This window comes from Stegodyphus dumicola, chromosome 8 (assembly GCF_044657685.1).
Source record: "Stegodyphus dumicola isolate Sdum_Otavi_A_Nest chromosome 8, ASM4465768v1".
Taxonomy (NCBI): domain Eukaryota; kingdom Metazoa; phylum Arthropoda; class Arachnida; order Araneae; family Eresidae; genus Stegodyphus; species Stegodyphus dumicola.
Window position 1 is genome coordinate 48849780 of NC_140775.1, and position 22443 is coordinate 48872222.

At 31.4% G+C, this 22443-nt stretch overlaps 1 protein-coding gene across 2 annotated transcripts in view; it reads right to left on the reverse strand.

The window, feature by feature from the left end:
• The window catches only part of LOC118198385 (uncharacterized), a 148854-nt gene that overhangs the window by 120031 nt on the left and 6380 nt on the right, over positions 1-22443 (reverse strand). For both annotated transcript variants that reach the window (XM_085821826.1, XM_035370047.2), the window contains exons 2-5: positions 18668-18770; positions 9222-9334; positions 5892-5980; positions 1071-1133 (exon numbers count right to left, since the gene is read on the reverse strand). In XM_085821826.1, coding sequence (XP_085677952.1) covers positions 1071-1133; positions 5892-5980; positions 9222-9334; positions 18668-18770 — 368 coding nt within the window. The remainder of the gene's footprint in view (positions 1-1070; positions 1134-5891; positions 5981-9221; positions 9335-18667; positions 18771-22443) is intronic.

Below are 22443 nucleotides of genomic sequence, written 5' to 3' on the forward strand. Positions count from 1 at the left end.
GATCTGCTCAAACAAACGCAAGGACAAAATTCTAGATTGGGTCATCACTTGTGATGAAAAGTGGATTCACTTCAACAACGGAGAACGAAAAGAGGATTGGCCTGTGCCCGGTGAGCACATCAGCAACATCGCAGAGCGCAACTTGACTAACAAAATGATCATGTTTTGTATCTCGTGGGATTGCTGTGGTATTATTCACAAAGAGTATTTGGAAAAAGATAAAACCCTTGACAGTAAGGTATAGAGCGAAATGCTGCTGCCAGGGAAAAGCAATGATCTGAGTTCTGGCATAAAAAAGTGATGTTCTATCAAGATAAATGCAAGACCACATGTGTCTGTGTTCACCGGCTGGACTCTGTATGAACTTGAAAGGGATCTTTTGCAATGCCCAGCATATAGGCATATAGCCCCAACATCACTCTTCAGCCTTCTATCTTTTTTCATACCTGGAGCTATATTTTGCTGGTGCTATCTTCCATTTTGCACTGGACGTTCAAAATGAGGTATATGTGTTTTTGGACTCATGGCCACCACGTTTCTGTGCCAAAGGCTTTGAAAAACTACCAAAATGTTGGCAGAAAATCATAGATTTAGATGGTGATTACTACCTGCACTAAACGTACTGCTTTTATGTTTTTCTCTTCTAACTTTAATAAGAATGTTTTTTTGGTAGAAAACTTTCATTACAACAAGATATTATTTAAATATAATTTTAATCAAGAGCTAAATTATATTGTTTTTAATAATATTACACTATTATATAATGTTATCATTTTATAATTTAACTTAATTATCTCTCTCTCTCTCTATATATAATGGATTTATAAACTTTTCCCTTTCTGTTTTATGCAATAAATATGCTTATATTCCATTAAAATAGATATTTTTCTAATAGTCATGTCATAATAATTTCTAATAGTCATGTCATGTTTTTCTTTCATCAAGAATTTAACTTCTATTAATATTTTTTATCTTGTACCTGCTAATATTTTTCAAAGTAAATGTTTAGAATGAACATATGAATTAAGCGATGTAAACAAAATTTATCCTTCACAAGAACTTCAAAATACCTCTACATCGCTAAAATAGTCATCTTTCTTCCATTCACTTGGTTCTTTGTCCTTCCAGCAAAGCTAAAATTATACACAAAACATTTTTAAACTGAAAATAATGAATGCAGAGAGATGTTATTTGACAGATTCTCAAAGCAAAGCAACTTAAAAAAATTTTGATTTCCAAATGAATAGAAATAGCAGTGTTTCTGGCATAATAGAATGGGTTACATAGAAAACTATAAAAGGCACATAAAAGACTTAATCAGCATTTTAATATAAAATTATCAAAATTCTACGAAAAATAATAATTCAATAATGTGAAATAATAATACACAATATAATAATGAAAAAATAATAGTATAAAAATTAAGATTCTATGACTATGTCTGAAAAAAGGTTACGAGGAATGCATGTATCAAAATAACTGTATGGTTTAATCTGGCCAAAATGGCTTTTAAAGCTCGTGTAAAAAAATATATTACACATGAAACATTGGATGATGATAGAAGCAGTTTTAAATAATGTTATAAAGGGGGAAAAAATGTCCATATGGACAGAATGAACAGGTTAATTAGAGAGGAATTAATTTCCTACTATTAGCTTGCACAGTTTCCCTAAAGACTGTACGATTGCTTCCTTTCAGGGTGCAAACAATTTTTTTTTCAAATTTAAATGCGACTTTTTTAAAATTTCAATCAGATATTATTGACTTTTTTATACATTAACTTATTAAACAGTTACTCCATTCTCTGAGAAGTGCAAGGTTTTAGATCTGTCATGAAGACTGGTATTTAAACAGCATTTCTTAATTGAGTTTGTACAATTACTTATTTTAGTCTATATTTCATAAACTTAGATTCACTAAGATGATGTTTACATTACTAAAGAAAGAAAGCAAAATATCTTAAATTATAAGCTAATATATGCCAAGTGGCAAAACTTCTGATGACCGGATAAAGCCGGTCATAACGCTCAGAGGGTTAAAGGTAATATAAATTGTATATAATTTTATTAATAAGCAGCATAAAATACAAAGAAATATCTTGGCAGCTTTTTACCAGTAACTTGTAAATTCGCTAATCACACAAATGTAAACTTTACATGTAGAATACTAAGTATTTATGTATTATCACATCGATCATGAGAGCTGGCTATCACCGAATCATGAAAGTTAATGGAGATTCCTCCTAAATTGTGCTAATCGTTCCTGCATGGTTCTGAAAGAACGGACAGCTCTTTAATTAATAAACAATCAGTATTTCATCCACTTAATTTTTTATCTTCATAAAAAGGCTTTCATCAATTTCTACAATCTTGTTAGGCCCTCTGATTTTATTGGAAGGTCTGCATTGAACACTATGAGTAAAAACTTCTTGCACATAATTGTTCCAGTTTCAAATCTATTATTTTTTTGTCAGCCATATCCAGCTGTTCATTTTACCCACTTGACAGATGTTAATTTTCTTGACTAGATGTAAATGCACTGGAGTGCAGTCAGAAATGTTGCATTGCAATGATTTATCCAGTTTCAAATAAAGTACCCTATTGTGCTAACTAATACGCTTTTATTTTGGTACTTATTTAATACTGAAAACAACTTGGAACAATTTATTGTGCTTTTACTGATGTAAAGGTAAAAGTTACTTATCAGGTGCAAGATGGCACTAGATTTCAACATTTAAAAAAAAAAAATGGTTTGCAAACTAATGAAATTTATTGTAAGTCAGCAAACATTGTCAACATATCAAAAGAAAACACACTTTAGTAAATTACAATACTAATTTTAATTATTAAAGAAGAAGTATACAATACATTTAAAAAAATGCTTACCTTTTTCCTTTTTGAAATTCTTCTGCCTATGTACACATTGATCTGTTTTCACTTTAAAAAAACATTAGACTTGCACTCAGCATTGTGCAAAATCCCTGTATTGCTCTAGCTATCTACCAATACATTTTATCATTATTCTCTTTAGCAACTTTGCAACAAAATACTGTATTCCTGCAGAAAGTTTATTTCATTTCCTTCTACACTGACACATTCCACGAGTGTATATTTTAGTATCGAATGTAAAGCAAAAAATGTCACAATTAGTCCATAAAACCCATTGAAACTTGTAATTGGTGACACTGTAAACTAAAATTGGTGACATTGCTGAAGGATTTTTATGAGCATAGTTGTCTGAAGAATGGGTCTGCACATGGTTCTAGAGTTTGGTACATTCTGAAAATCTGGCAACTAAGGTGGTTTTTATAATATGCAAGTACCACTTTTTTAGGATAGGATCCCATACCTTTGAAAATAATCCACATCTTGCTGTTTTGTAGAAGGCACGTTTTAATTACTTGTTTTCAAAATGTAAGAAAAATTGAAACAATAACAGCTATTTAATATCCTTACTCATAAAAATAAAATGTGCTTTATCAAGAAATTGAATTTACATGATGCTTATCCGTAGGTAAAGTTAAGTCACACTGGTTGAATGTTTCATGGTCGGTGGGCTAATACTTAAGTACTGAATTTTGAGACACAAACGTGGGGAGGGGGGATTCTTGCATGAATAAATAATCAGAATAAAATATAATCATATGAATGTTACTTACAAGCGGCATCTACATAACTTTTTCAAAACAATTTACTGCATTATATCAGCATTACTGCCATTTCCAGTAAATGCCTTAAATAAAAGAAAAAACTTTTGCTGCCTTTTGAACCTGATTCCTCAGTCTGTAGCATCCAATTTCAAAAGAGGAAACCTTTCAATCCCTATTGAAGGTTTTGCTGAGCTTAACATTTCAATTTTATCCAGTTCCTTTTCTCATATGCATATTTTTTTTTTTTTTCAAAACTATTAATTTTTATTGCTCAAGTGAGGTCAGCAACTTGACAGCTTCATTTTCAAACAGGGTTCTGCAGAAAGGTGGAACACAAACTATAAATTTAAATGTAATGCTGAAAGATGCAGTTTCTGCATATTTTTCTTTTTTTCTTTTGTGTATTCCAAAGTCGGAACCCGTTCAGTTTCAAATAAAGCTTCAGTTTTCTATTTTAATCATAAAATAAATCAAATGCTAAAAATGAGATCATGATGGTGTTTGTTCATATCGTATTTTAAATAATTTTATGCATGTTTTATCAAGATTTCTGAAGCTGTTTTAATGTTCTTTCTAAACTTTAATAATGCTGTTATCAAACTTCTGATTTAATTTAAAGGGTAATTAGCTTTGTATGAAGCATAATTAGCTCCATAAACAAAGTATAGGCTTTTCTACATTTCATTTGACTGTCATATTAAGAACTTTTGAAAGAATATTTTTCTATTTGACATCCCAATTCTTTTCTCCAGTTTACATGAAAATTGGCTAATTCTTTATATAATTTTTAAGGGAGTGGCACACCGAGTTGTAATATACTCTTCAGATTTAAATGAGTTCATTAAATTTGGCTCCAAGAAGCTAATGATTTTAAAATTTTACAGCCTGAATGACATGCTCAGTAACATTAGTTATATATGTAAATGTTTGGCTAATAGGTTATGTATATGTGATAAATGTTTGCTGAAAATTGTTTTCTAATTTTTTTATTGTTGCCATAAATGCTATATTATCGATTACAAATCTAAAAATTTCCCATTTAAATTTGTTTCCAACTTTTTTAATGACATCATTAGCAAAGATGAATAAATTTTTACTTTCAAGTAATGTATCAATAATTTCACCTAAAGTACAGTTCCATCTATTATACAAACATATATGACAGACTATAGGTTGATTATGGATATTATAGATCAAACGTCACACATCATACATAAGGTTTGATTAATTAAAACATTACTGTATTTCTCTACTTATTCTCATATTCTCACACTTACTTTCATAAGCATTTAATATTTACCTTAAGTCACATTTAAACGAGGGCTTTTATCTCTGTTCAGTTCATAAAATGAGTTTTTTTTTTTTAAATGAAATAATGCATTTATAGCATAAAAAATTTTACCTACTTGATGATCTATTTTCTATTTAAGTTTTTAAAAAGATGTTTTTTTCACAACATACGATACATATTTACATAGAACATACACCATGTATTTTGAATTACTGCACTCATCATCAGATTTATGCTTGAGACTAGATGGATATGTAAGTGACACACTTCCTTGCATTCTATTGTTGTTTTTTTTAATATTTTAAACAATTTTACTTCTTTAAAAAGCTTCCTTTTTTAAAATTCTGAGTAATAAAAATCCCTTTAAAAGAATTATAGATTATTTTAAGCTTTGATAACCCATTTTTCCATCATTTTTGGGAGGGGGGAAAGGGGCTGAACATCCGATTTTAATCAATGACACTTTTTTTCTTTAATCTGCTGATTAAATACATTGGTGGCTTGCTTCCTTTGGGACAGCATCAAGAACAAAGTGATTACTAACATAAGAAAATAAACACAGTTATTACTTTTATCTATTAACATAACTGAATCACAGAGTTGACCTGGCTGTCGTAAGAAAATATTGTCATTATACGGATGTGTGCAATGAACAAGGATACTCACATGAATGCTTGCAAAATATGTTTATATACTTACATAATTACTTTTTCAATCTGCAATTTTTTTGTTTGTTACTTTATAAGCATTTAAGCAAAAATAAATAACTTCCAAACTCTGACTATCTTATAACAAGCTTAGGCTATATTTTTACTTCACCAATTTTGTACAAACTGCTCCTCAAAATTATTCAGCATTGACACATATTGCACACATATAAGAAATTACATGGTCAGATGCATATACAGGAGCTTCCAAGGGATTCAATATATTTCAGTCATAATTACTTACAAGAACAGGAACACAAATTTTTCCATCGCTTGACTGAACAGGTACTTCTGATAAATGATTTAATGAAACCATCAGCCTATTCAAAAAACCTATTAGAAAGAAAAAAAAAATTATTATTTTTTATTAAGATATTCTGCATGGAGCTCATAGAGTTTCTTTCTTTCTTTCTCTTTTTTTTTTTTTTTTTTAAATCAGCAGACACTAGCCATTTTTAGGCTTTTGTCATTACAAAGGCTAAAAGTGGTGGTCATTTTATTATGGGGGCACCTAATAGGCAACCACCATTACCTCCTATGAAGGGACAGACAATTTACATCTATGCCTTTTCTGGGATTCGAACCCGGGCCCTTTGGTATCGCAGTAGGCTACCCTAACCACTTTACGATCTGGGTGTCACAGTTTCATTACAAACTAATTTACAATAAAGCCTAGGAAGAATTCTGTTGTAAATCTTTAGCTTCGAATTAACGAATTGAGCCAAATATGTCTGCATTACATAAAATTTTTATCTGGAATTTCTAATTATCAAATAAAAGATACACAGATTGATAAAGAAAGCTTTACATAGTCATAATTTCAATACAGCTCCTTTCATGGTTTTTATTCACGATTGCAAATATTTATACAACTACTTGATATTCTTGAAAATATAGTTTTTAAATTTTCTTTTTCGTTCTTATATTTTTTTGGATTTAATTTGATGTATGGATGCAATATATCTTCGTATAAAACACATCATATCCTTTGATATAAGAGTATAGTAGCATAATATCACACTAAGCATCTGAGACTATATATCATTTTGTGATTAGCTTTAAAACTTATTTCAGCATTTCAAAAACAATTTATTCAAATATAAATAAATAAGCAATGTAACTGATCAAAATTAAATATCTTTAAATTGAATAATGTAATCAGCTTAAATAAGAAAGCATTTTCATATTTTTGATTTGAGAATTTTGCAGCAATTAAAGCGATGATAAAAACTGATGCACAAGACAATTAAAAATTTACTAAACAATGAAATTCAGCAATATTCTAACCTAAATTTTAATACGATAAACATGGTAGATGCATTTTAAAACATGCGCCATTCTCTTCAGGATTAAAAATTATTCTGAATGGTTTGAATATGCAATGTTCAGTTATATAAACATTAAATTCATATGAATTATAAAAAGTCCACGTAATATAATTTATGAATAATTTCCAGATATATGATACTTATACATACATGTCTAACACATAAATATAAATGTAATTGAATACGTTTATAACAAAATCATAAGGTCAGTGGCAAAAATCCATTACAAAAAGTACATCCGAAACAAGAAATCAATTAAAAATATAGAAAAATATCTCAGATTTCCTAAAATCTAAATTATATATTTTTTAAATATAAAAATAAAAAAAAATTACCTAATTAGTAGGTGAACCTTGTATTTTAAAAGCTAAAATTAAATGCTTTAAATATTTAATACTTTTTGAACTGAATTTTGAGAATACAGACATTAAAAGTCCCTAAAATTTTATCAAGATATGAAAATTCACCTCTGAATATATCAAGTTTGGAATGGGGGAAAATAGCCAATTATGGAACCTTTCAAAGCAAACCAACTATGACACCCATTTGGCACCAAGAAGAAATTTGTTTTTCATGACATAAGAAAACAACATTGCCACATCATTTCACATTTATGGCTTATTGAATCTAAGTCAACAAGTTAGCACAAAAAATATTTATTCTTATGTTAGTATGTGGCTTATAATCAATAAGCAGCTATTCTTTATATCAAGAAGCAATGCCCAAAATCTTCAAAGCAGATTTCCAGATTCTAATTTTATGAAGTCAGAGATATCCATTGTGTTTTTATACCAGATTATTGTTTTATTTCAGGGTTAAAGTGATGAATTCATGATTCATTGTCTGTCTCTAACTGAAAATGAACATTTTTATCAGTGTTTATGATGGAGAGTTTTTTTTTTTGAGAAGATTTAACTGGAAGTTTTCTCATTTCTGGCATCAATATTCTGGGTATCCATCTCGCTCAGACCTTGAATGTACCCAGCTTTTCTGGCAAGATTTTTTTTTTAACTGATTCAAAACTGATGATTTTTTTTTTTCTTTCTAATCTGAGAACTTGCCATTTGTCCATTTTTCATAAAGTGTGACAAGCAGTAACTGCAGTGCGATTATCTTTGAACGAGTCTCTCTTCAGCCTAAACATGGCAATTTGCTTTTTGATAGTGGCACAGGAAGATGCTGTATCACCATAGATTGCAAGCATGTGTGTGTGGATATTTGTTGGTGTTATGCCTTCTAGAAATTGAATGCCATTTGGTGATTAAAATTTTCAATACTAAGAGGCACCACTGCTTAACATTTAACAGCCTGCAGAGACATTAGATTATTTCGAAGCAGGAGACATGAAAAATGTGCAATGCCCTCGCCAGGACTCAAACCTCTCAAATACGTGCCGAGTGTGCTGGCCATTACACCATGAAGGCATGCTGAGAAGGTGGGAGAAATACCTTATAAGCCTTTTAAAATCAATAACACTTTTTGTATGTGCTTTCCTTTTGCATTTCCAAAGGATGATGCAATTATTTCATAACATTTCATTATCTTACAAATTTTACATCCTACTTAGGCTTGAAACTTATTGAAAATCCCTTATAAGCAGTTTTTTTTTTCTTTTTTTTTTTTTTTTTTCTTTTGATAGGTTTGCTGATTTAAGAACTTAATTTGTACTAGTGCCATTTGTGTTTTTCATTACCTGTGCCTGGCTAACACCCAAGTACTCAAATAAATTATCAAGCAAATATTGCCAATAAAGATACACAGATGTGCAATTTATTATCACAAAGGATGTGAGGATTCTTGCCTTAGAATGGATGTCTCTGCAGAGATTTCTACATAAAACTGTTCTACATTCACATTATTCATGATGGATGATTGGATGGACGGATGAATGAACAAATAAGCAAACAAACACACACAAAATAAATAAATAAATATACAAATAAAAGGTAGCTAGGCTCTTTCTAAAGCCTATTATAAATATTTATTGAATGACTATAAATCTGCAAGTAATATAAAAATAATGAATAGTTTTCAAAAGAATTAAATAAGTCTTTTAAAATACTGAAAACTAATAAACTGAAAATTATTACCTAATATATATTGTCATTTAGAAATTTGCCCACCAATTATCAAAATTTGATTTCTTTAGCAAAGTATCGGGAACAAAATATACGCAAGACTTGTATCATTTATACATTAATTATTATAAAATTTACAGAAATAAAAAATTTTAATAGGCAATATACCATTATTTGATTCCACACATCCAGTAAAAAAACAAACGAATCCTCTTTGTTTTGCTTCCAATAAACGAGCAGCATTTCCTAGAATTTTTTCTTGTATACGAATCTTTGGAATCCTGTAAAACATCCAATACAAACTACAATTATTAAAACATTTTTGCAACTCTGAAAAGGTCAATAGTAACTAATCAGTACTTAATTTCAAATACTATGGTTTAAGGAATTTATATTTTAAATAATTTTTATCAGTTTTACACTCACATGAAACTTTTAATTTTTCTTTCACATAAGCAAGATTCTGAGAATATCTTAAATTGGAATTTCCCCAACAAGTAACCAGTTTCTATTAAATAATAAAGAAGCTGCATGTATGCATGTTTCTTGCAATGTGGAAAAATGGGCAATCAAATTTTGAACACACATAGACTCCCACACCCAAATTTATGCAGCTTGAAAACTAAAATTTGAATATGCTTTTTATTTATTTTATGCTTTGTATGAACTTAATGAAATTTTGATTAACAAACTCAGCAGTTTAAATGCAATTCATTGTTATTCAGCAGAGAGTAAGATATTTGTCTTTCAAATTTAAACAATAATATAGTACCACTCAGTGGCGTGCAGTAGGTTTTCATGCTTTGTGTGCAGAGAACAACAACAACAATAATAAAACCATAAAAATGTAAATTAAACACTTCTTTAACTTTTTATTATTCATTTCTATACAAAATCCATACGTCTATCCTTATTACTAACAAAATCATCAATTACATGATCATAAAACTCTGGTTTTGACTATAATAAGTGTAACATTTCTTTTTCTGTTGTTATTAGAGATAAATTGCTTAATCTATCCTGGCTCATTGTATTGCGTGCATAATTTTTTACTCTTTTCAATGCTGAAAATGATCTCTCTACTGAAGCAGTTGAAAATGGAATTGTACAAATTAAGTGTGCAATTTATTTACTTCGCTTAGAGCATCTGTTAAATCATTCAGCATTATATGCTGAATAAGTTTTGATAAATTCATTTCGTGGTATGATTCACTACGATAAAGGACGCATAATTCATTGGTTTACAAAATCAAAATGTTTTGCATAAGCGTTCTTTAACGAATTAAAACATTCATCCGGAAATTTATTTTGATATTTCTTAAAAAAAACTGAAATTCAATAGTTAAAAAAATGTAAGCGAATTTAATTTTTAAAACGAACATTTAACTGACAATAAATAGTATCCATTATTTCATATTATAAATTTTTAAAATGTTGGTCTTGGTCTGCACTTGAGTTTTGTAAATTTACATGATATTTTTTTTTAATTTGAAAGAAATAGACAGAATATAGTACAGAAATAGTCTTTTCATAAACTTCATCAAATGCAACAGAAGTTTGCATATTTTGAATTGCATCTTTTACTTCCTCTACTTTTTGACTAGAATATGCTATATCTAAGTTAGTTTTTTGTAAAATATCAAATAGAACATCAGTATAACTAAACACTTTGTCAAAAATATTTAGGAGAAAATTACAGTTAAATTCTTCCAAAAACATTTGATAACTCTTTGCAATATTAATTGAACCATTATCTCAGCCTTCTGGATTCTCAATAATATTTTCAAATAAATCAGATAGGCCTTGCCTTTCGCTTTTTATGGTATTTACCAAACAAGATGAATAGTTCAAACATGTTGTAGCTAATTTTGGAAATTTTCTTTTAATAATTTAATTTAAAACATGATTTCTTTTTGTAGACACCGAAAAAAATGAGGCAATGCCAGAAATTTTTGCAAAAAATAATTTACAATCTTTTATAAACAATACAGATTGCAACAGAACTAAATTAAGTACATGTGCACAGCAATGCAAAAACATAGCTTCTGGGAAAATGTCTTTTACTTTTTTCTGCGTCCAATTCAACGCTCCTGCCATGACTGCCGCCCCATCATAAGTTTGAGCAATGAATTTATTCTCACACCCCCAACTCAAAATCGTTTTGCGTAACTCAAAAACGAATAGTTACAGAACATTGAAATTTTGTATATGGGACCGCTCTAATATCTAGATGTGCACCTCCCTTTTATATTGCAATCGACAGTGCTACCAAACGTAAATATATATGTATTTTTTAAAAATAAATTATAATTTAATGTAAAGTACACACACATATATATCCATTTTCCTTACTTGGCTTGTATTTTCTCAATCGTTGGTTGTAGTCAGGGCTTAATTTTTAAAAGTAAAAGTGCTTGGGCCCTACGTAAGGCAATCACGAAAGGGAAAAAAAAAAAAAAAAAAAAACTATTGCAGCAATAAAATAATTAGCAACTAGAATTTTAAATAATTATTCTTAAAATTCAATAAAAATGTAAATACAAATGAAAATTTAATTAATTCTTAAATTAATGATGAATAGCTAAGTAATAAAATAAAATACCGCCATTGTCAGACATCGTCTTTTTTTTAGAGCCTGTGGCTGAAATTGCAATTTCTTAAGAAATAAGCCGAGCATTGGCTAAATTTAGGCCCTGGATGAACAGATAATGTACTGTTTATCAGAGTGTGGATAGGAATTTTGGTTATATAGTCCATTCTTCTAAAATGACATCTCGTCCAGTTTTCTCCCACTGTCTGTCACTTGCAGAAGAATGCTTTTAACCACTGTCCTGACTGACTGACTGATAACTTATAGCCAGAATACCACTGAGATCAGTAGTTTATCTGGCTCAATCAAATTTATGCCGGATGGGCACAATAACATAGAACTATCTTCACATAATGTCCGCAGTAAGGAGGAGAAAGACGGATAAAGAATAGGAAGACCAGCAACGCAAGAGCTCACAAGCAAGTAACCGGCCCGGTAAAGGCGTGACTAAGTGGGAGTCATAAAATGAGTGTAGAATGTGAATAAAACTAGAGAATTTAAGAAATACACAGTACAATAAATGAGTAAAATACAAAATTAAGAATGCTAATAAACACATTGGGTACATCATTTACAGGTGGGCACTAGGTGGGAAAGTTCGGGTCCCTGATAAGGTGGGCCGCAAGTGGGCGCAGTTTGGCGTCCTCATTCAATATTTCGTAGGTAAAGATATCAAAATTTCTCATATGGTCACAGTTCAGAGCTTTCGTGAAGAATTTCCTGTTGATCTTATTCAGGTGCTCTTCTAGAGTGTCCAGTTTTAAGTCACAGTGTAGTGTAGCATTGCTCACAAAAAAGTGAGCATGGGTGATAAGCCTTAAGACTTTGTTTTGCATGATTTGAAGTCTTTTTATATCTTCCTTGGTAGCTGTGCACCAGGCCGGCGACGCATAAGTCATCAATGGACCACTGTCCTCCTAATCTCAGAGGTTTAATACCATTTCATCCCCAGCCCAAAAAAGTGCTGTTTTGTTGCTCCCTTCTCTGTCGCCCTTCTCTTTTTTGTTTCGGTTTATTCAGTTACCGCAAAGAACACTAGGGATATCTGCCTAAGGGAAGCGATGCCTTCGTGGAGGACCTTTCTAAGGGGAAACTGGCTCGTATACACGTTACATATGAGGAAAACCACAAAAACGCTCATGCAGCCAGCTCATTCGCCAGGATTTGAACCGAACTATCGCTGTTGCGCAACTTTATTAACATTTTTTTAATGCAAGGATTTTCTTTGTATTCGGACGAATTTTATTGTGTACACACCTAAGTAGCACACGACGTTGCAAACTAGTCCGGGAGGTTGCAAAGTGTTCGTGGTAACTTTTACGAGGTCTTTACAACATAGCAAAGATGAAAAATTTTGCCGTTGCATCTTGGCAATTTATCGACGTCGTTAAAACGTCATGATTTGACCACTTTTAGACGAAGTCGTTTTAGCACTTTTTTCCTAATTCATCAGCATTACTTTTAGGATTAAAAGAGACTAAATTTGCCTTTTCAAGAATCTGAAGTCTGCTAAGATTTATTTTGAAATCTTTCATTACTTTATTTCATCTAAATATATTAATCTAAGGTAGATTCATGTAATGAAACATAAATTTAATATAAATACTTTTGAATTATTAAATTTAATTAGAACTAAAAATATGTGCTAAATTATTGTTTAAAATTTTGTTAAAATAATTAATACAGTCAAAAGTCGTTAATCTGGACACCCATAATCCGGAATGATCTATAATCCGGACCTCAAAGCTACAAACTTTCTGCACATGCACATAATATGTTTACGCATGCACGTTTAAAGTATAACGACGATATAAGCTAAGCTAAAATTATCTAATTATCTATTTCAGTTAATGTTGCAGATTGCATTGTTTCTTAATCTTCTAATTGAATCTGGCTTATTATTTTTTGCAGACTGTTAGAGCAATTTTATAAAAGTAAGTTGGAACTTTCGATTATGTCAAATAGAATTTCTGATGCTGGATCTACAAAGGGAAAGCATGTTTCAATGTCCATCGAACAAAAAGTGGAATTGCTTCAAAAAATGGATAAAGGTTCCTTTGTTTCTCTAACCATTCCGAAATCTGTTTATCAAATTCACGCTGCTCTGCGCGGGGACGTCACGGCGCGCAATGAACTGGAAGTTGATCTGTCAGTACTATCCTTATCTTCAGGGCAGATGTTTTTATTTTATTCGGCTTATAATTCCTTACTAAATGTAGTATTTCACCTTGATGTACTTCGTCTTTGATATGATTTAAATTAAATTCCTCGTCATTATAAATATCACAAATACAAATCAAATAGTTTCCTGGTTGCAATTTTCTAATTTCGACTATGCATAATGTATGTTTTACGCATGCGCGCGTTGAAAGAAATGTTTAATAAAGTAAAAAAAATAAATATTAAGCTTTTTTTTATATAAATTTTGATACCCTTTAGATCATGATTGCTCTTTATTTCATAAATTATGGTTTTATATTTTTAATTTTATAATTTCTGCATGCCATCTTACCAGATTTAAACTGATGATCTATAATCCAGAAAAATCGATAATCAGGAATCGCCAAAGTCCCGACGAGTCCGGGTTAAAGACTTTTGTCTGTACTTAAAATATTTTTTTATAAATATTATAGAAAAATATTGAAAATGAAAACAATCTATAAAGTGTAAGTTATTAAGCTATGCATTTTATATATTTTAAAAAATCATATTTCCAAAATCAATGCAAATCATGTTAGCAATTATTTCTGAAATATGATTTTATTTATTATTTTTGAGGAACAAATTTATTTGAATTAATATGCTGACTTAATATGAAACATTTCACCGCATACAGTGCAACAACTTCTAAGTTTAACTTTGTTAAATTTATCATTTGAAAAACAGAGTTCTTAATGTGAATTCACTTGACATAAAAGTAAATAATTCAAATGTAACTTGCTGCACGGAAATTACATTTACAATTATTGAAATCATTATAAAGCACAACCCGAAAGTTCATTAAATGCAGGTACCTAATGCTCTACAACTATTTCATTGCACAATATTCTTTTTATTCTAAACTGAACTTTATTTCGTGCCATATTAGTGAGAATTTATAAAATAGAATATATCTCAGCTTATAATTATAATAACACATCCTTCGTATTCGTTTAACCAACTGAAGAGACACTTGAGTGCCTGAGACGGTGCCTTCGAGACGGGAGAACTTTATCCCTGCAACTCGTAGCCTTGACCTTCAATTGATATCTTCTCAAGCTCTGGGTAGTGTTAGTTCAAAGAACGTGTATGAATATTCTTTGGTTAGTTTGACTGATCGCCATTACTGTATTCCCCCCTTGTGTACTTGTTTCTCGAAAGATCCAGTCTCCATTGAAAATGTATAAGGGCACTTCATCAAAAATTCCATCCTACAAGAGCTTCAAAGGTAAGAAATATATATATATATATATTCTTGATTAGCGTTTATCATATAAATATACTGTGTATCGGAAATTCTAAAGATATGGACATTTTAAAATTATTTTGCAATATTGCTCTTGAGCTGAATTTTATGTTTTAAGTGCGAAGAACGTGATATTTAATAAATAAAGATAACACATAAAATGTTAAAAAATGCCCTTTTGGACGTAATTAAAAATCGGAATCCTTCAGACTTTTATTTATTTAAAAAAATTTATTATTTTAATTACTAATTATATTATTATTGTAATATTTACTTTATTTATTTTTATTTTATTTTTCCTACCTTCCTGATGGCCTTCCGTAGGGTTCCGTGCTTCTGGCTTAGAAATTAAGCCCTGACAGCAATACAAAATTAAATATTTAATCACATCAGTGTACCACAAAATAATAGCCAAAACAAAGTGAATTATTTCTACTCAAAAATGTAATGCTAAAGTCCCTATCACAGCACTCCTCGTTCCCGCGGAGTTCAGCCGCTCACGTGATTCAGTGCCATGTGAGGCTTCATACTAAACTCGATTCAACCGAAAGTAACGAGTATTGATTCATTGAGTAACGAATAGATATGGGTACACAATTTCTCATTTTTTACAGCACTAGCAGTCACGGTGCATGTGACAGGTCCAGCTGTCAGCTGCTCTTGAAAGAAAAACGGTCCAATTATGAAACTAGCTGTCATATGACACCAAACGGTGACTTTAGGAGAACGCAATGGAACTAGTTAGATAACATGAGCAATTTGTAAGAAAACAATTTCCAAAATGCGTACACTTTTACAAATGCTTTGTGATCTCACATTTTCTAATCTCTAATTTGTGATTTTCACAGACCGATTTCTCTGTTACATGGATGGCACACTCAACTTCTATCGCCTTTAAATGGTATTTTTGTTTAGGTCAATGTTTCGGTTAGAGTTGACTTTAGAGTACCCCTTGTATTATCGGGAAGTTATTGTTTCATTTATCGCCAAGTTGTTATTTCATTTATGGTTACCTGAGTAGTTGAATGTTATGGAAATCCTATTATGATATAATCGTTTGCATTATTTTGGGAAATTTTGAATTGTGGGATGTTTTGTAAGGGCTTTTGTGCTGCGTGTTGTTAGGAAATACATTATTTGTTTTATTGTTTAGATGGTAGAATGGCTGAATGTAGTAAGATTAATTTGAAGTTTTTGTATGACTTGGAACAAAAGGGGGTACAACTCTGATAAACGCCCTAATTTCACCCAATGTTGCGATATGTGTTTTGCGTTGGTTTTTGGCGCGATTGCGTGTTGTATGGTAACCATATCGACGTTGAAAAGTCTTTTGATGGAGTAGTTTAAATTGCTAGTTGGTTCGTGTCGTGTGTGTTTTTGAAATGGCCTATGTTGCGATGAAAGACGTGGTGGGAAGGTTTCAGCCGCGTATTTTAGATTGTGTGCAGAGTAAATTTAGTATGAAAAGGTACGATGTTGGAGTTGTTAACGAGTCTTTTGTTCACGGATGTATTTATGGGGATCATGGTTTATTTTTGGAATTTCTGTGGGAGTCGGGACTTTTAAAACGGAGTTTGACGTGTCTGAAATGTGGAGCTGATGTGAGAACTCGGACGAAAAAAGATGTTTCTGATAGACTTGTGTGGGTTTGCAGTAAAATTGTTGCTAATAAAGTATGTGGGTGTCAGCGGAGTTTAAGGTTTGGATCTTGGTTTTCGTGTAGCAAGTTAACATTGGAGGAAGTTTTTATTGTTACTTTCGAAATTTTGAATCGTAGGAAGGCATGTGATATAGCAAAATCGTGGAAGTTTTCTTCACAGACGTTGTGTGACTGGCGAAATTTTATTAACGAATGTATTTTGGACTTTGTATGCTCTGTATTTGAGAAGATAGGGGGGAAAGATATTTCTGCTTTTAAAAGAAGCTTTCATTATGGTAAGTGCATTTTATTTTATTGTTTTTATTTTGTAGAATGTTATATTCATTGTTTTTTGGATGAATTTCAGTTTTTATTGTTGTTTTTTGAATTTTCTGAAATTTATTTTAGTTTATTTTCTTGATTTGTTTTTAGTGTAGATTGTGCAATTCATAGATGTTTTTTAAAGTTGAAACAGAACTCTGTGTACATGGTATTCTTTGAAATTTATTGTTGTTATGTTAATTTATTAAAGCGAGGTGTGCATAGTTCGTAGATTCGTTTGTTGCCTACAATGTGCCATTAGTAGATGTTTTTTTAAGTTAAAACATGTCGCTGTGTACATGCATTCTTGTCAAATATTTTTGGTTAGAAACTTTACGTTTTTGCTATCTAAATTTTTTGTTTTTGTTTCGGATTTTTAGCTAAATTGTGTGTTCAAAACGTAGTTTTTGCATGTGCGAAAACCACGTTTTTGGAGACATTTTAGGCTAAAAGTTCAAGATGTAGACAAAAAATTTAGATTGTAATATGGCAGGGTGAAGTTTCTTGCCAAAAATATTTGGCGAGAAATTTGGCGACTTGAGGGCGCATATCAGAGTAGTTCCCAAAAGAGAAAACGTGCATTCATTGACTGGTGTGTAAATGAAGGTTTACTTAGTAGACATTTTCCGGACAGTCCGGAACTATGTATGATATTTTTGACTCTTACTTTTGTGAATTTATGTGGCTACGCCAATATACGGATTCGAGTTCAGATAATTTTAGGAAGTTTTCGGATGCTGTTAAGGAATTTTGTGAGCCACAGACTGAAGACAAAGGAATTTTCTAAATAGGGTAAGTGGATATTTGCTTTGCTTATATGCATAACAGGTTTTTCCTTTTTTATGTTATTTTATTGTTTGGTTTAAAATGTAATTTATTCAGATTATGTATTTTTTGTCTGCCTCTAGAATTGGCTGCTCATTTGACTTTTAAGTGAAAATATATAGATGTGTACATGGGCGAACTCAAGGGAGTGCGCAATGCCATTTTTGTACAATTCTGGGAATTTTTTAAAGTGAAAATAGGTCGATGTGTACATGGATACAGAGTTTGTGCCATTCTTTGTCTTGTATTTTGTATTTATTTTGGCTTTGATTTTTGGCACAAAAATTGCCGCTACGCAAGCAAAAATAATAAGTCAAAGAATTGCATAAACTCAGTATCCATGTGCCGCCAAAAATCGTCAAGGGGTACCCTTAAATATACTTTTACCAATGTTTCTTAAGAGTATACAACATGTTAAACCTGTATAGCAAAAGGTTAAGTTAGATTCTGACCCTTAATTTGTTTAACAATATTGGATACAGCAGCATTTGTCCCTTCTGGGAAGTTTTTTATGATATAACTGCCATATATTTGGCATATTTTCGAATACATATGTGACAATATTCAACTCATGCATGCATGTTTCAAATATATATGACAATTATGAGCTTTATTTGAAATTCAAAAAACTTTTCCGTGCATTAACTACAAAAAATAAAAAGAGCCCATCAATTATCATATCACACTTTTTACATATTGTAAAATATTAGAACTGAAACGGACAATTAAGAAATTGTTTTCAAATTTGGTGAGAACTAACTTAAGCAGAAGTTTAAAATAAAAATTATTCTTACTGCTTCAACGTTAAATGTAAAATTGAAGACCTGCCAATAGATTCATGCTGCCAGTGCACTTTTCTGGAGGTAGGAACAACGCATGTTTTCGTCTGAGGTATAGCTGAAATTAACAGAAATTGATTAAAAGTTATATCAAATATTCAAAAACCTAAAATTTTGTTTATCAGTAAAAGTAATAACACTATGTAAAGAAACCAGGAAGCATAAAAATATTCTTAAAATATGAATAAATTAAATATACATTACAAAGAATTTTTGGCACTTTGATTATCTGCACCCCGCACCATAGGTGCCAACATTAATAAAATAGAAGGAATGTGGAGTGCCGTTAAAGCGGTTTAGCCAGAAGGAAAATGAAGAACGGTTTGAACTATTATTTGGCCAAATATGTGTAGTGCAAGAAGGTCCAAAGGGGGGAAAATATATTTATGGCTTTCTTGGACGCTATTATACGTATTTATCTGCCATTAACAATGGATGAGTCGAAGTGACTAAAAATTTAATTGAATTGCTTATGTCGAGAATGGAGGAGATGGTGGTGGAAAGGGTGAACGTCTGCACGTGAAAAAAAGATATGTTAAAAAATTGCCGTTTCATTTATTTATTCATCTTGGTATGTTAATTCTAGTTAAAAGATTTGTTGTTTAAAGTTTTGGTACTTTTCCATTTTGCTGACGCAGGCAATAAAGTCGCCAATAGTGGTACAACTGAAGCCAAACGGAATATCTTCTCTGGTAACATTTTACGCCTCAATTTCAAAACAATTCACAGCCATTTCTTATCAGATTGATTGCTTCTTTCAATACTGGCATAAAATTATATAGAATTTTTACTAGATAACTCAATTTTATGCCCTAAGGCCATTCGCACTGGCAAAATGAAAAAGTACCGTTTTTATCAAAGGAGCATGAATAATAACATAAAACAAATATGCTAAATGCATCATTTTTAGATTTTATGTGATAATAAATGAGTTCTTTGATAAGGTCATCAATAAAAGTAAAAATTATGTGCATATTGAAATGATCATTCTGATATCTGAAGCAAATTAAGAAATTCTTAATTTGCTGGCAAAATTTGTACGTGAACGAAAATAGAATAATAGGTACTTTTCTAATAGTTCTATGTACATAATATTACACAGAATTTTTACTAGATAGCTCAATTTTATGCCCTAAGGCCATTCGCGATAATTAAGTCAATTAGGATGCAATAAAACCCCTCACCCGAAGGCAAAAATATAGAAAAGGCAAAGTCAAGTGTTAAATTTATCAATTCTAATGAGAATGCACTAGCAAAGTAAAGCATTGCCATTTTAAGTAATTTCTGAGTAAGCTATTCATATGAAATGAAATAATTCTTACATTTTAAACTTGTATTCCAAATTAAGATTTAACTTGAAATTAATGTAGATAATTACTGAGAGAATTAGAATTTTGTAGCGTAGTTTACGTGAGATGAGATTACTTGGGGTCACGTGATATGAACCGGCGAATTAGGATGTTAAACCATATAAGCATAGTAAATTCTTAAATTAATGTCTTTTTACAAATTTATTGTTTTTATTTATTGTCTTTTTATAAAATTTTAAACCATGTTACAGTATTTATGCCTTCAAAATAAAAAATTCTTAGAACTAACGTTTGTTAGCACTTTTTATGTGTATACTGTATCGTGTTGCTAATAAAGTCTGCTTGGCGAGATTTGCGCCGGTGAAATGGAAAAGTACCAAAGTTTTTATGTTAGGAAATATGGGAACTACTCTTATATATGGCTTCAGGTCGCCAAATTTCTCGTCAAACATTTTTGGAGAGAAACTCCACGCCGCCACATTACTACCTAAATTTTTTGTCTATATTTCGAACCTTTAGCCTACAATATCTGCAAAAACGCAATTTTCGCATGTGCAAAAACCATGTTTTGAACACACAATTTAAGCTAAAAATCCAAAACAAAAACAAAAAATTTAGTTAGCAAAAACTTAAAGTTTCTAACCAAAAATATTCGACAAGAATCCATGTACACAGTGAGATGTTTTAACTTGAAAAAACATGTATGACTTGCACAATCTAGGCAGCGAAGGAATCTACGAACTACGCACACCTCGCTTTAATGAAGGCACAGCTTTAGTATAGCCCACCTGGAATTTTAAACAAAAAAAAATATCACCAAGAGCGGCGATAAATGATATGATCTGGAAACCCATACTATTAGCCAAACGCAATGTAAACAAGAGGATGGAATTACGGTTACAGCTAATTTAGTAGTCAGTTACATTTATTCAATTTCAATACAAATTACCGACATATCCGTTTACTCAAAGTTTAATGCACATGCCCTGTATTCTTACTTTTCCGGTATAGATTTCTCTTAAAATTTGTCTCACGCTGCGTTGCAGGAGGAAATACAACATTTTAAATTAGAATTCTACTAAAATTAATATCTAAATACACAATTCATAACACTGTTATTGGCGATTGTTTAACGGTCAGATACCGTGAATACTATTTTGTATATATATTTTTGGCTACTTGAGGTGATATTTTTGCGTTTAGTTATTGCTTGCTGTAAAACTGCTGTTAGTGCTGTTGTAATTAAATATCAGGAGATTATAAAGGAAAATTTAAGGTGGGAGTTTTCAAACAAGCGTAAAATTTTGGGAACAGATATTTTATGTATGAATTAACAATAAAGTATGAACTTTTTAGAGGATTTTTGATGGATTGTCGATTATTGAAGGATAACGTTTTCTGTGAAAAATGTAAGATACCATGCTGATTAGTTAGTCAGAAAAAGTCATCGAATGGTAGTATTTGCAAGAAATGTACGGCTGAGAAATCAATTAGGCTAGGATCTTGATTCGCCTGTAGTAAGCTCAATTTTTCTAGAAACTTTTTTTTTTCCAACGCAAATCAATGAAGTTGCTTATGCGCGCATTTCTGCAATTCTCCGATTTCTTTTAAGTGAAAGAAGATTTCTTAGTATATGAGCAATGCAGTGTTTATTCAATTTCTGATTTTTAAGTAAAAAGAGATTGCTATATACATGGGCTAAGCCAATGCAGTGCGCGGTGCCTAGTTTGTGCAATTCTAGGAAGTTTTTTTAAGTGAAAATAGATCGATGTGTACATGGGCACAGCCAATGTAGTGCGCAATGCCGAGGTTGTGCGCGGTGCCTAGTTTGCGCAATTCTAGGATGTTTTTTTTAAGTGAAAATCGATCGATGTGTACATGGGCAAAGCCAATGTAATGCGCAATGCCGAGGTTGTGCGCGGTGCTTAGTTTGTGCAATTCTAGGATGTTTTTTTAAGTGAAAATAGATCGATGTTTACATGGGCATAGCCAATGTAGTGCGCTATGCCGAGGTTGTGCGCTGTGCCTAGATTGCGCAATTCTGGGATGTTTTTTTAAGTGAAAATAGATCGATGTGTACATGGGCAAAGCCAATGTAGTGCGGTATGCCGAGGTTGTGTGCGGTGCCTAGTTTATGCAATTATAGGATTTTTTTTAAAGTGAAAATAGATCGATGTGTACATGGGCAAAGCCAATGTAGTGCACTATGCCGAGGTTGTGCGCGGTGCCTAGTTTGTGCAATTATAGGATATTTTTTAAGTGAATATAGATCGATGTGTACATGGGCAAAGCCAATGTAGTGCGCTATGCCGAGGTTGTGTGCGGTGCCTAGTTTGTGCAATTATAGGATGTTTTTTTAAGTGAAAATAGATCGATGTGTACATGGGCAAAGCCAATGTAGTGCGCTATGCCGAGGTTGTG